Source organism: Mobula birostris, chromosome 3, assembly GCF_030028105.1.
Source record: "Mobula birostris isolate sMobBir1 chromosome 3, sMobBir1.hap1, whole genome shotgun sequence".
Taxonomy (NCBI): domain Eukaryota; kingdom Metazoa; phylum Chordata; class Chondrichthyes; order Myliobatiformes; family Myliobatidae; genus Mobula; species Mobula birostris.
This window is the reverse complement of record NC_092372.1, coordinates 90,026,232-90,042,525: the sequence shown is the minus strand read 5'-3', so window position 1 is coordinate 90,042,525 and position 16,294 is coordinate 90,026,232. Positions and strand designations below refer to the sequence as shown.

Genomic DNA, 16,294 nt, shown 5'->3' with positions numbered 1-16,294 from the left:
TTAGGCCATCCAAGTCAGAATGGGCCTCCCCGTGTGGTTGTCCCGAAAGCCGATGGGAGCATCCGATTCTGTACAGATTACGGAAAGGTGAATGCTATCACGAAAACTGATGCTTACCCCATCCCAAGGGTAGACAATTGCATCGATAAAGTGGGGAGAGCTACGTACATCACCAAGATCGATTTGCTGAAAGGGTACTGGTGTGCGCCTTTAACCGACCGGGCTAGAGAAATCTCGGCATTTGTCACCCCTTCCGGTTTATACGAGTATAATGTTCTACCTTTTGGCATGAATAACGCCCCAGGGACCTTCCAGAGGATGATTAATTCAGTAATAAAGGGACTAAGGAACACAGAAGCATATATTGATGATTTGGTGGTCTGGAGTGACACATGGGAGGAGCACATTGTGGCGGTAGAGGAGCTATTTAAACGGCTGTCCGAAGCCACCCTGACAGTGAACCTCGCAAAAAGTGAGTTCAGCCACGCGAAGGTCACTTATCTGGGATTTGTGGTAGGACAGGGGCAGCTGGCTCCGATGCAGGCTAAGGTGCGGGCTATCTCGAAGGTCCCCACCCCGACAGACAAGAGAGCCCTGAGAAGGTTCTTGGGGATGGTGGGGTACTATAGGACATTTTGCAAAAACTTTGCGGATATTTCCCTCCCTCTCACTAAGCTTTTGCCAAAGAATGCGAAGTTTGTGTGGAACGACCTTTGCCAACAAGCCTTCGAGAGTCTGAAGCCGATTCTGTGTCACCATCCTGTGCTAAATGCGCCTGATTTTTCAAAACCCTTCTCCCTAGCAACAGATGCTAGCGACGAAGCTGCCGGGGCGGTGCTGTTGCAGACTGACAAAGAGGGGGTTGAGCACCCAGTCGGTTACTTCTCCAAGAAATTTAATACCCATCAGAGAAATTATTCCACTGTGGAAAAGGAGTTACTGGCCATCATACTAGCATTGCAACATTTTGAAGTTTATATTTGCCCAGCACGGAAACCACTGGTAACTTACACCGACCACAACCCTTTAGTGTTTTTGGCCAATATGAAAGATAAAAACAAAAGATTGTTAAGTTGGAGTCTGGTGCTACAGGAATTTGATATCAAAATAACACATATAAAAGGGACGGAAAATGTGATTGCTGACTGTCTGTCAAGGTGTTGACAACTTCAAATTCGCTGTATTAGCCAAATAGCTGATAAAGATGTGTATTTGTGTGTATCAAATAATGTATTCATGTTTGTAATTTTTACCCCGGTAAAAATCCTTAAAGGTGGGAAGTGTGACAAGAATACACATAAATTAAGATGTTAGCTGGCCTGGGCTGGCACCAGTGGGATCAGCACTTGGTCTGCCACCCGTCTTCAGGAGAAAGAGAGATAAGGAAAACAATGGAGCAGCATTTGGAGATGTTAATGAAGGGACGGGAGAGAGTAACGGAAGGAGAGCTGTCAAGATCGGCTCCCCCTTTGAACCCTGAACTGTTTGAAGTGATGGACAGGCGATACCCCAGCAGGGGGATAAAAAGGGACAGGTTCGCTAAGGCGACACACACGACACCCCGAGGTAACGAGACCCCGGAAGCGGTGCGTCTCCCACAAGTCGGTGGGAAGTGACGGCTGGTCGCGGGATCAAGCCATAGACGTACATTGTGGAAAGGCACGATCGGCGGGAACCTGGTGTGTGTCCACCCTTGCCTGGGTGCCAGGTTCACCGCAGAGAAACGATCGTATCTGGAAACGGAGGGGGTCACAGTCGGTGACCTCAGATGACATCACAAAGGGCTCGCCCGAAAGCTGACTGCGAAGGTCTGTGTGTGGAAGCCGTTTGAATATTCATTCATTTTGCTCTCTCTCTCCTTCCCCCCATTGTCCATCTCCCACGGCAGCGATTACTGCGAAATGAACTGAACTAAATTGAACTGAACTTTGCGTCACTTTGAAACTGGTCATTTACCCCTAGACAACGATAGAGCTTGATTGATCCTGTTATCTTAATTCTGTGTACATGTGTGTTTATCATTGCTGAACTGTTGCATTTATTATCCTTTTGATTACAGTACTGTGTTGCTTGTTTCTTTAATAAAACTTTCTTAGTTCTAGTAATCCAGACTCCAACTGAGTGATCCATTTCTGCTGGTTTGGCAACGCAGTTACGGGGTACGTAACACATTGCACTTGCCATCTCACCACTGATTCAACTTGCAAATCAACCTTTGGAGACTGCTGGACGGGGACTCCCAAATCCACTTGTACCTGATATTCTCCCCATTGGGAAAATAGTCTTTGCTTTTATTCCTTCTACCAAAGTGCGTGACCATACACTTCCCAACACTGTACTCCATCTGCCACATCTTTCCCATTCTCCTAATCCATCTAAGTCCTTCTGCAGCCTCTCTGCTTCCTCAACACTACCTCATCCAAATCATTGATGAACAACATAAAACGAAGCGGTCCCAATGTAGACACCTGTGGAACAACACTAATCACCAGCAGCCAATCCGAAAAGGATATCTTCATTTCCACTCTTTGCCTCCTGCCAATCAGCCAATATTTTATCCATGCTAGTATCTTTCCTGCAAAAACTTGGGTTTTTATCTTGTTCAGGCTAACTGGCCTACAATTTCCTTTCTTCTGCCTTCCTCCCTTCTTAAAGAGTGGAGTGACAGTTGCAATTTTTTATTCCTCCAGAACCACGACTCTATTGATTCTTGAAAGTTCATTACTAATGCCTTCACAATCTCTTCAGCTACCTCTTTTGGAACCATGGGGCATAGACAATCAGGTCCAGCTGACTTACCTACCTTCAGACCTTTCAGTTTCCCAAGCACCATCTCCCTAGTAATGGCAATTGTACTAACCCTTCTGCCCCTTTGACACTCTCAAACTTCTGGCATACTACTTGTGTCTTCCACAGTGAAGACCGATGCAAATTACTGATACAGTTCATTTGCCATTTCCTAAGTCCCCCATTACTACCTCTCCAGCATTACTCTCCAGCGGTCTAATATCTGCTCTTGCCTCTCTTTTACTCTTTATATATCTATAAAAACTTTTGGTATCATTTTTGATATTATTGGCTGTCTTACCTTCATATCTTTCCCACAGTTATGTCTTTTTAAAGATGAGGTGGAAGGGAATAAACAGTTATTCTAATACTGATGTACAAGGATAGAAGAATGCCTGAGTGAAACATAAAGCTAGCATATACCAACTGGGCCAAGTGCCTTGCTTCAGTGCTGTAGTTTCAATATAATTTTTGGTATATAATTGTGGGGGGAGGTAGCCTCAGCTTAGGGATGGAGAGAAAAGGATATTTCTCTCCATCCTTAAAGCCATCTAAGATGAGACATGCTCAACTGAGACAAAATAAGGTCCCAGTTGAAAGGCTCCTTATTTTGTTATCACTGATTTATTACTCACACAGTCATTCCACAACTTGAAATACAAAATGACAGTTTTACTCAAATTACAAACATAAGGTGTGAATGTTTTACAAGTTGCACAATGGCACAAGTTCTAAACACCTGGCAAATGCTTCCATTGCAATATAAAAGATAGTTCTTTGTTGTTAATAATTTCCTTCAATTAACTTACTGGAGGTACTCTTGTCGGGTAATTGTCTGAAGAGAACAAGAGAACGGGAGTGTTCCATCCCTTCCAACAAAATGTATTCAAATACAAGTTTTTTAGTTAAGGATCCAAACATTATTATTATTTTAAATCTGAAATTTGTTTGATGTGGGAATCTTATAAATATTTTTTAAATTAACCTTAAAGTTAGTTCACATATGGTTTATGGCAAAAAAAATCACCTGCATTCAGCCTAGCAGTTCTGCCTGCCTCAGATCCTACAGAGCAATCCAAAACACATTTGGAAGTTTAATGAGAAACAAATCATAGCTCCAACAATGAGTTTCCCTCATTTTCTGGTTTATATGACATTTTCCTTAGATTTTGCAGGATCTACATCTGATACAATATTACCTAAGTGTATCAAAGTGAAACATTTGTTCTTTCGTCTGTACTGTCACCTGTTCACGAAGGCTTCCTTCATGTCATAATGACTGAAAGCTACAACTGCAGCCTGACTAAATCAAAGTGCACAGTCTCTGATAAATTGAATTCAATTAACTTACACTAGGTCTTATTATTTACTACACATCTAAGACAGCCAGTCAACCTAGATGATTTGTCAAGCTCTCCAAGGTGCAAGTTCCCATTATTCAAGTCACATCACTCCGACTAATTTTATCTGCAGATTTGATCTACTTGGTCGTTATATTGCAATTCCTGCTTTCTTTGTAAACGTACACCAAAAACAGACAGTTTTGATGATTGGGCTTCTCCACTTAATGCTTTCCTTCTTATGAATGAGATGAATTTGACTACCATTTGTTTACTTCCTTCCAAAAAATCAGGAATCATAAAACAAGCACATTTACCTGGAGTGCCAAAGCCATAACCATTCTATGAATTATTGCAATCCAGTCAACGTTGCTTGGGAAGCTTAGTTCCATTTGAATATTTATACATTCTTGCTATATTCTTGGATGTGTAAAGTCCTGCCTTTTCTGCTGTTAACCAACTGGCAGGTAAGCCTTCAAGCAAAGCAGCAAGGTCCACAGCTTGAGGTGCATGCAAGTTATTGGAATGTTGAATTAAAGTCTGCACACAAACCATAAGAATCAATGATATATCAAAACAAATAACCACAAAAATGAAGTTTAAATATGATTTTTAAAAAAAATAATGTTGTTAAGGGACCATTTCAAATTCACCAAAGAACAGGGTGTGCTAAAATGCCTAGGATTCTTGCTTTTCCAAGACCTCTGTTCGAAAACATTGCGGAGTAAAACTACGATTTGAATTGGTTAGATCTCCTCATGATAGTCTCAAACATCAAATACCCAATCAGGCTGGCCATCTCCCCATCGCTGCTGCTGGTGCCTGTGCTCATCCCTTGTCCACTCCAACCTTATTCAGGTGCAGAATGCCTATCTCACTAGCACTATGCAGTCCAGCACAATGAAATGAACGGTAACAAAGCCTTGAGCTGTATAGCGAGGACACCTCCCCCCCAAAAAATACACCAGACAGGCTTCCAAATCTGTACAATCTGGTCGGGGGTTTTGCTGACGGGAAAAGTCATAATTGGTTTAATAGATTTTAAATGCCTCCGGCATTAAGAATCATTTAAAACATATAAATGTTAATGTAAATATTTTGAAAATGATGAATTAGTAAAAGACATTTTTTAAAAACTAAGACACTTAGAAACATTTATAGATGATTAAATACATATGGGTAAAGCAAAATAATTTGAAGAGGCATATTATAGTATCCCTTTGGTAGTGTATGCGGATTTGAGAAAAGTCTTTGACAATGTCCCACATGGCAGATTAATCAAAACTGAAAAATGCTAGTGGATCCAAGGGAAAGTAGCAGCTGGGTTAAAATTTTGCTCATATGGAGAAAATAGAGGATAATGGTCACTGACAGTTTTGTCACTGGAGATTTATATGTAAAGAGCTTAAAGTAGATCAGTAGAGACCTCTTGTTTCTTTGTGACAAATGTACGTGATTCCAATTTATATACAGGAGTCACAATTGATTAGTTTGCCAAGGATAACAAAAGTGACAGGCAATGAGACTGATCATGCAAAAAACATGTTACAGGTTGCTGGAATGGCCAGCAATAAAAAAAGTGGGAAATGGAATCCAAACTTAAGAACTGTAAGGTAATTCAGGCAAGGGAATATGAGATAAATCGTAGGATACAAGGAAATGTAGAAGAACAAAGGCATCTTGTCCTGTGGCAAGCATACAAATACAGAGGCAAAGGATACAAATGCAATCAGGTCATGCTGAAGTAGTGTATAACAACAGAGTATTGTGAATAATTCTGATCATCATTTATGAGAGACAATGCAGAAGTACTTTGCAATTATGTTGCCACAGCTGATAAGTTATATTTCAAAGCAGACGAGCTACATTGAAGGTTATTACTTGGATTAAAGTAGGCTGAGGAACGATCTTATTGTTTACGACAGTGCAAACAAGTAAAATGCATTTGCCATAACAAGAGGATAGCAAATGTAAACAGATATGAGATAATGGGTAGAAGTATCAAAGTGAGTCAATGAAAAATGTCTTCACCAATAAGAAGTGAATGCCCAAAAACCACTACTCAAAGCACAAACCTACACTAATTTCAAAGTACATGGATCGAGAACTTGAAGAGCCATAAGCAAAAGGTTTAAGATCAAGAGCTAGAAAGTGGAAGTAAACAAAATAATCCCTTTGTTGACTATTTCATAAACGAGACCATTTATATGTAGACCAGGCACCAAAGCACAGTATCAGAATCAGCTTACAGTTGTAAGCCACAGAATAATATTGATCTAGGAGAGTGACAATGTTAAGAAAGAATACTGCCTGTTTCCTTTGCTTTAATGGGAAATAAGGCAATTTACATTGAAAGGAAAGCTGATGATAGTTTCCTCTCTTGAATGAACATGCAAAACGAGTTTACCTTTCCAAACTGTTAATGTTATTTAAGACATTAAAAATTATCCATGTGATCCCAAACTGAAATTTCTTTCTTGAAATACGAAATATTTATATGCAGTTAAGATATGCCACAAAATTGACAGGTTACTCACTTTTATTTCCAACCAGTGCAACCATAGGTTGTTGCTCATACTCATCATTTACTTTCTTCACTACGGCAAACCAATCTTCAAGGTTCTCGAAACTCTGGTAATTTGTGATATCATATACCAATAAGATACCCTACGGGAGAGTGAAGACAAATAAATAGCTTATTATTCATTTCAACAACAAAACATCACGGTTGTTTTGGTTTAACATCACAGCATGATCTGCTCGCATACCTGTTCCTCTAGCTCTTGAGAAGGGCTGTTTTGAAGTCAAAATGCTCTGCTTGATGTCAAAGTGCAGACATGTTGACGAGGAGACTAAGAATTGAAAAGATGAGTCAAGATAAAGTCTTTACTTTTCTAAATGTCATTGAGTAACCTGAGGGGTAGAAATGGCAGTCACTGGAGTGGTTTACTCATCATGCTGTGAAACGTCAAGTGAACCCAAATACTACATTAGCAATAAGTGCATCAACTCCTTTCACATGTCATCGATTCTATGGAGTGTAAAGTAGACTCACTGAGGAGCAGAAAGGAAGCAGAAAATAATATAGAATTTCAGGGTAATGGTCAGCTCAGCCAGATAGATGGGTGAACACCATGAGGGGCAGGAAGGTAGTGCAGGAGCACCCTGTGGCTACTCCCCTTTCTAACAAGCATACCACTTCGGATCCACTTAGGGGATGGCTTCTCGGGGGAGAGCAATAGCAGCAGCCAGAGCAGTGACACCACATTCGGCTCTGTCGTACAGCAGGGAAGGTCGAAGTCTCAGCAACCGATAGTACTGAGAATTCCGTGGCTGGAGCACAGATAGGCATTTCTGTAGTTGTGAGCGAGACTTCAGGATAGCGTGTCGCCTTCCTGATGCCAGGATCAAAGGACAGTTTGAAAGGGCTGGGTGAGCAGTCAGAGGCTGGGGTCCATTTTGGTACCAATGACATAGGAAGAGAGACGAAGGACCCTACATAGAGAATTTTGGGAGTTAGGTCATAAGTTCATAAGTTAAAAGTAAAACTGCTACATTGTAATCTCTTGATTACTCCCTATGCCAAATGCTAGTGAGTTCAGAAATAGGAAAATTGTATGGTTGAACATAAGGCTAATGAGTTGCCTTAGGAAAGGGGGCTTCTGATAGCTGAATCGTTGATATCTCTTTCAAGAAAGGTGGGACCATATTGAAGGTCACCAATATCCTTGCAGGGAGGTTTGTTAATGCTACTCGGGAGGGTTTCAACAAGTGTGATAGGAAATTGGAAACCAGAGGTCAGCAGAATGAGTTAAAGGTCACATGAGAAAAGCAAGCAGGGCCAGGATAAACACATCAAGAATGATGATAGGTAGATAGATATATAGATACTTTATTGACCCCAAAGGAAATTACAGTGTCACAGTAGCATTATAAGTGCACAGAAATAAATATTAGAAGAGAAGTAGAAAGAACAAAAAATAAGTTACCACAAACAGTCTAACAGAGGGTCATCACTTCCCTGGCTATGACCTGATGTGTATTTATTTTCATACAAGGAGTATTGCAAGTAAGGCTGATGAGCTTAATGTCTGGATTAGTATATGGAATAATAATACTGCGTTCGTTGCACAGAATTGCTTGAGAGATGCAGGACTGGCAGCTCAAACAGAATGTAGCTGCTTCAGACTTTACAATAAGGAATGAAAAAAAATATATAAAATGGTGCAAATTGTAAAATGGTGGGAGAGTTGTATTCCTAATTATGGAGTAAATCAGGAAATCATCAAGAGAGGTTAACTTGGAGGGCTCAGCTAGCAAAGCTACATACGTAAAACATAACAATAAGAAAGGTGCAGTCACTAATGATGGGCTATATTGCAGGCCTCCCAATAGCTAACGGGAGCTAGAGGAACTGACAAGCTGGCAAAACATGGGAAGATGTATGTCTTATTGTAGTGTATGTAGGGTTATTGTAGTGCAAAGGTTCCCAACCTTTTTTATGCCACAGACGAATATTATTAGGCAAGGGATCCTTGGACCCCAAGTTTGGGAAGCCATCAGTGAGTAACTGCAACTTTACAATATTAATTGGAATTCCCTTAGAGCCAGAATCTAGATGCCAAAATTATTTTATCAGATATAGATAATTACACTACTTGTTATCAGAGATGATTTCTTCTTAACCTAATCTGAGAAATCATCTAATATTATTTACTGATACTGTAAAGTGGACTGAGAACAAAAACAGAGCATTAATGGAAATACACCTTTCATTAGATTAATGATATTTCAATCATAGAATTGTTTCCTTCCAGAAGGCTTTGGAAACAATTTTACCCACAATTTGCAACAGTAAATTTCCATTTTTTTTTTAAGACCTGGGAGATTCAGGTAAACTTGAAGGAACAGATTGTAATGATGAAAACACTAAGTAGCTGTGTTTAAAGACAACTTTTTGACTTCACAATCTGTGACTGATCTGATTTTGTAACTGAAAATGGCATAAAACACACAATACAGCCACTTGGTGGTTTTAGTGATATCCATCAGCCTAGGTAGGTATAGCTTTTATTTCTTTGAATGAATTCTCTGAATTTTCCTTACAACAGTAAGAGAACAATACATGCCAGTGCCTGCCAGTGTTCACTCAGCAGAAAACAATCCGTATTGTCTTCGACTTCAGACTGCTGCAACATTCATGGACTCAGGGTCTTGGACTGTATTTTGTGTGACTGTATTTTACCAAAATCTTATATGGGTTTGCCATCACATACGTGCCTTTTGTGTTGTGTGTAACTGTTGGTACTGGGTTTTGCACCTTGACCTGAGTAACACTGTTTCATTTGATTGTATTCATTCATGGGTAATTATGTATGGTTGAATGACAATTGAACTTGAACTTAAAGAAGCCTGTGCAGTTTTACAGTCAACAATGTTGACGTTTTGAATGTGACCTGTGCTTCTGGATCCAAAACCTGATACCATCAAGCTCACTGAAGAGCCAATCGATTGAAGATTTCTGAGATAGCAAGTTACTGATAGTTGAAATGACTCAATTTGTTAGTTTAGCTAGTACTTCCACTGCAAATTCCAAGACTGTATGCATGGACTCTTCCAGCATGAGCGACTACTTTAAGCTAATCCCCAACAACCCACCTGTTGCAGATGCACCTGCTGTAAAAGTACTGATAGGATATTGTTTTCTGGTCAAGATAATGCCTGCATACAACACTCCTTCGGTCTACATCTTCTGGATAGATCATGAAATCATATATTTCACTATTATGTCTTTTACATTTGTTTTTCATCTTGAATGTGATTCTACAACTGTTAGAGCCTGAGATTTGCTGTTTGGAGATCATTTGGGTGTTCCAGCACTCTGCATTCTCTGAGAGGATTCCGGGAAGCAGAGGCAGCGTGTGCAAACCTTGTAGCCACTAGGTTGCAGAATCCGACGCAAGCTGATGTTTGACTGCATATCATCAATTAAAGCTTCCTTTGTGCACCAATTAAAGCAAGGAGGGAGACTGAAGCATCAAGAGGACTGCGGAGGATGAGTGCCAGCTGCCTGTCTTTTGATCAATCTGTACCAGAGGGGAGAGCCCACCAACGTGCCCGGAGAGTGCTGCCCAGGTTTTCTGCATTCGGACTTGGATTATAGACTTTTCCTCAGTGCCATACTTTTTATAGTTTTTTTTATGTTCTGTGTTTTTCATCCAAACTTTCTCATTTTTTGTGAAAGGAAGGAAATTTCAGGGTCGATGTGCCCATTCCATTTTTGTTTGTTATTTTGTGTGTCGGGGGGGGGGGGGTGGATTTGGAGGTTGATATACCTGACCTGTTTTTGTTTGTTTTTTTTTGTGTAGGGAGGGGGGATTTGAAGGTTGATAATCATGCTGCCCTTCTTTTCTTTCTTGGTTTCATAGCTGCCCGAAGAAGAAAAATTTCAGAGTTGTGTACTTTGATAATAAATGAACCTTTAACGGGGATCTATTTTAGAGACAAAGTCACATTTTTATTCTGATGACGCACTCCATCTTGTTATGTAGCGTTGTTAACATTGTTCTAAATGGGATGGATCTTCCAGCTCAAAAATGGGCATGAGTGATGCTATCAAAACACAACCCATTCTGAACTCAACTATAAAATTCATTAAACAGATCAATCCAGGTCCAATGAGAATTGTAAAAAAAAATACCAGAACCAGAAATATCTAAAATGCAGTTGCAACCAGGACTGTATGCATACAAAGTTTCAGATGTAATATGGCACCTATTGCAACCTTTGTGAATAAAAGGCAGCTGCTTTGCGTGGATCTCAGTATCACATCACATCCTACTTTCTGTAGGATATACCATTGAAACTGATCAATTTAAAAATTCTTCCACAAATGTTGTCAAATCTTACTAATAACCATGTCTTTGCAATATTTTGCTTGTCCCAAACGTGTCCCATTTGCCCACCTTTGTCCCATATCCCTCTAAAACCTTCCAATCCATAATCATAGCCAAATCATTAAAAACATCTCTAATGCTTTACAATCTAAATATCTTGCATATATTTTAGTTCGCAGGGAGATTAAAAATCAAAAAGTTCTCACTTGAGCTCCATAGATGTATTTGTCCAACATCTTTCCGCCTATGGTTTGTCCTCCAATATCCCAGACTTGTAGTGTAACATTTAAATTACCTGCAAAGCAGAGACACAAGTCCAATTAGACATGAAATGGCAGAAATAAAAATGACAGAAAATCCATGCAAATTATTTACTTTGGTTTCCTTATGATGTAAAGGGTCTGAATAGTAGGGAGAATGGCATGATCTTGGTAGGCAAAGACATCAGTGTTTTTTTTTATTGCTTAATTATTGTACAGTTTATACCTTCATACAAAATATGGCCTAACAAGTTAAGACGCAAAATAACATGTGGGTAATCTTTGGATTTAAATACACTTTGCCTTAATACATAGAAGAGTTTCATCTTCAGACTTTGCAAATAGTCCATAAGTGTCTAATTATGGGTCACAAATTAAACCTGAGCCGAAGCAAACACTTGTGTTTATCATTTGAAAAACATTAAGTGTATAATGAGCAAAGAGGTAATATTTTTTCATAGCAGTTTAGTTTTTTTAATATTGAAGTTAACCAAAATCAATATTTAGAAGTTTATTGCCATATATTTTGCAGCAATTTATATTTGGCAAATATGGTGAACATATTAGAAAGCAAGCATTTATCTATCATACAGAAGAGGTCTTCCTCTAAGAGCTTCAAGAATTGCTCCTCTTCTCCTTTCTATCACCAAAGCTATGGGGGAAAATACTGCATTTATAGCAATGGAAGATATAAATGAACCAAAAAATTGCATTAAATTTTTTTTTAAAATACAGGCTTCACACTGACCAGTCCATACTGGGCTGAATTTAAAACCCACATTGGGACTCAGTATTAACATTGTAAAACATTTTTGGCGTAGCTTTTAACCTTACTTTAAGTGTCAAAAGCCAAGGATTGAATTAAAAACATTACTTTGGCTATTTTTCATTAAAAGACTGAAATAATCCATTCAGTGGGACAGTCCTATTTACTGGATGCTACCCAAATAACTGTTAAAACATATTTTACAGTAGATCCTTTAAGAAAAGGTTTACTCTATATTAATCAAATGTGAGCTCATGCAATGATGGACAACCACACACTTCTTTCAAGCTTACCTCTTGCCCTGAGTGCTCTTCAACCACCATTTTGGTGCTTCGATAAAAATATACTCTTCAATACCATGAACCATTTAAGCAGTTTAATGCATATCTTGATAAACAGCAGCAAGTCAATCTTCAATGTGTTAATTTTTTGAAGTGTTAACTATAAAAATATTCAGCATCCTCAGAATTAGAAAGGTTGGAATGTTTTGTTATTGAGCAGCTTGCTACCCGACTTCTCTGCCTGTGTTCCATGTTCTCCTGCACACACTTCTTCAAGAAGCAAAGGGTGAACAAACTCATTACTACATATTGCGAGTGGGCCTCAAAGCTTTGTACACGAAAGTCCTGGCTCTGAAACACCCTAAGTCTTTGATAGCTTTTAGCAACTTTTAAACTGTATCAGACAGTTAGGAACATATAAAATGTAATCAAATAGACTTCAATAATTAATAAAAATATTTTTACCATTAATAAATAAATTTAATTGAAACTATTTGAAAACACTACCAAATAATTTAAAAGAGCCTTCCAGTCCTTTCGGATAGAGAAATCAATATCCTCTGTTTGAAGAATTTTTTTTCTCAGCTCTGTCTGAATGGCTGATCTCTTTCTCTAAAACTGGTACCACTGGTTCATTAAGCCCCTTACAGAAAAAACTATCACGGAAAAGGTGTCACAATCCTTACACCAGTGGCATAAAGTTGATGGCTAGACCTGCTATTCAAGAAGTCATTGTTCCTTTGCTGAACACTGGTGCCATAATGGATAGTTGTATGCTCTAGCATCTAACCAAGACACTCTGGACTGTACATGCACAGTTAAACATAGATCAAGACTTTCTAGGATACCAGCATCTGATAGCCCCAAATTCCTTTCAGAACTACATCATACAAAATCTTAGCTTGAATTTTATATTTCCACAATTGATCAATCACATAGAGTGAAAGCACATCTTACAGTGATATTTGAGCCAAAGGAATATTAGTCTTGTTTTCAGAAAAAATGCACAAAATCTGATTTTTCAATGTTAAATGTTTGAATTAAAATTAACGTCTGTGATAGCGCACAGCAACACCAATATAGCTTTAAGCTTTAAACAAAATTTTCACAAATCTAGTAAATCCACTTCTAATTTCCATTTTGAATCAGGGCCTTCTTAAAAACAGCAATTATTTCCATTTATACAGCACTTCTAATGCAGCAAAGTATCCCAAAGCACTTCACACAAGGATAATCAATAAAACATTACATGGAGCAACATAAAGCCATGGAGAGATGATGAAAAACTATGGAGAGATGATGAAAAGCTTTTGACAGATGATGAAAATCCTGTACAAAGATACAGGTTTTTGGTGACATCTTAAGAAGTCAATTGGAGCAATAGTGACAGAGAGAAGAAGTTTTAAGATGGGAATTTCTGTTCTTAGACATTGACAACTAAACTTGGAAATGCTCAAGAGGTAAAAATTGAAGGAGCACAAGTATCATGGAAGGTTACAAAGTTATCAGGAAGTTTTGGTATAGAGATGAGTAAGAGCAGGACATGTGAAAGTGAGTAGAATTTTAAATTAATGTGTCATTTATCTGGGGCCCAACATTATTTCAGGTGATGAGTGAATGTGAATGATAAGAGGAAGGGTGTGTTACAAAATAGGACATAGGCACCTGGCTTCCAAAAAGCTCATGTTTATGGAAAGTAAAGAGAAAGAGAGGCCATCAGAGTTGCAAAGTCTAAAGGTTACAAGCTTATGGAAATGGCGATCAAGGGAGTTTAGGCAAGGATAGGGCAGATTCAGACAATATTACACAGATGACAACAAAAATACTGCAGATGATGGAAACCAGAAATAGCACGTATAACACCCTATCTAAGATTTTTACCACTACATTGTTGGTATTTCATTTTAGCTGTTCTATAAGAACAGTCTGTTCTGCATTTAGGACGTTTGGATTTGAGCTAAAGGTAAGGGGCTATGCTGTTCAACTTAGGAATGTTGTGTCAGCCAATCAGGATGGCAGAATTGGGAGAAGGTTTGGGAAAAGGTTCTAGAGAACGCTGGGTGGAGAGGTTTTGGTGACGGATACTAGTGTGGGTCGAGGTCTTTTTTAGCGGGAGCTGGGAGAGGACAGGAGGGAAAATGGCTGAGGATGCTGTCCCTGTTGCACAAGGTGCTTAGTGCAGATGAATGGCTTCAAGGAAGAAGGACCAATGTTCCCATGGGGGAGCCTGTTTTTGAAATGGATTTCGAGGGAAGATTGGAATGTGGTGTGTGCTTCCACACAGACCATGGGTCCAGCGTGTGAGTTAAAGACAACTTCAAGATGAGCTCCAACTTGCATGCACATTTGGACTGGACTAACTGTAATGGGCCCTTTTTATTCTTTTCCTTTTCTTTTTCCTACTAACTGTTCGATGAAGCTGACATTTGTAAATATACTTTCCTTATGCAGTGGATGATCTGTTATTTCTTGTCAATGGATAATTGCAGGGGGCAGTATTTACACAATATTCACACAGATCGGAGTTTTGGTGGTCGAGACATCCCAACTTCCCGATTTTGGTGGGACCCGAATTACACCAACCCGAGACATACGGAGTTTGAGAAAGGTGGTTTTCTCACCACTGAGTCCACTGGCTGTTATTAGGGGGCTAAGGAGCCGCAGCTCTAGAGCCTCCTGGTAAAAAAGGGGTTTCACATGGGAAAAGCTCAAAACATTCAGCAAGTCAGCAGATTTAATATCTCGGTTCTAAGACACTGCAGTGGACCTTTGACCTGGTTTGTCAATTCTGTTTCTCCATCTGATGCTACTCCACCTACAATGTTTCCAGCATTTCCAGTCGAAATAGCATGAATTTGTTCTAAACCACTACAAAAGTGGATAATGGTATGATGGTGTTCAGTAAGAAGCTACAAAATTTTGAACTTCTTGGTGATCGAGATCATTCATCGTAGGAATTGCAAAGTTATGTTAATATGAAGGTACCATCTTGTAGGCTCTGCTAAACTTGTTTTGCCATCTGCAAAGTAACTGGCCCACATACAGAGATTCAAAGTACATTTATTATCAAAGTATATATGTAGTATACAATCCTGAGATTCGCCTTCCCACAGATAACCATGAAACAAAGAAAACCTTCGATCCAGTTTAAAGGGAAAAAAAACATCACCCTAACCTCCCCACCACCCATGTGCAAAAGAAAAACGAATTGCGCACGCAGCAAAAAAAACACAGAATATAAAACACAAAATCATAAGTACTACTATTACGTCGACTCAGGCCTAGGGGGCCAGTGTCAGACACAATGATGGACTCTCCACTTCTCCCTCTCCCTTATCAGTGTGTTCAGTTCCTCTATATTAGCTGCTCCACTGTCTTCTAGGAGCGTGTTGACCATAGTCTTGGGAGGGCGCCTAGGGTTCATCCTCCTGTGGTTGGGCTCCCATATGATGACTAGGCTGGCCGGTAGCATTGTAAGACATTGTGATGAAGGCTAAAATCATAGAAGTCCAGACACATTCGGTTCAGCTCAGTTCAATCCAGCGCAGGCTGTACGGATCAAAATTGCCCAAAATAGCAACAAAAAAACGAGCGACCAGGAACGAGAAACACATCATAACATGAGCTAGAGTCCAATCCACAAACCACATCAATTAAACCATACCCAAGACCCAGCACTCCAGCACAAACCTTTGGCGGCATCGAGCGAGAGGGAGAGAGGGACCATCCTCTGGGAGCAGTGGAAAGATGGAGAGAGAGACTGTCACACACAGACACCTTTGTCTCACTGCAGCGACTGGGAGACAGCACTGAACACCTGCTCACTATCAGCTCACTCCTCGACGATTTCAATCTTCCTCGATGCTTTAATTGGAGGGATCGGCGAGAAATGGAATTGGTCATGGGCTCATCTCCAGGCTTCCTGGCCTTGAGGCTGCACGTTTTCCTTGAAACCTCACGGAAT

General features: G+C 39.6%; 1 protein-coding gene across 1 annotated transcript in view; it reads right to left on the bottom strand.

The window, feature by feature from the left end:
• rab28 (RAB28, member RAS oncogene family) overlaps window positions 1–16,294 on the bottom strand; it is a 130,349-nt gene that overhangs the window by 93,374 nt on the left and 20,681 nt on the right. Inside the window, exons 3-4 of the mRNA XM_072253016.1 lie at window positions 11,230–11,318; window positions 6,665–6,794 (exon numbers count right to left, since the gene is read on the bottom strand). Coding sequence (XP_072109117.1) covers window positions 6,665–6,794; window positions 11,230–11,318 — 219 coding nt within the window. The remainder of the gene's footprint in view (window positions 1–6,664; window positions 6,795–11,229; window positions 11,319–16,294) is intronic.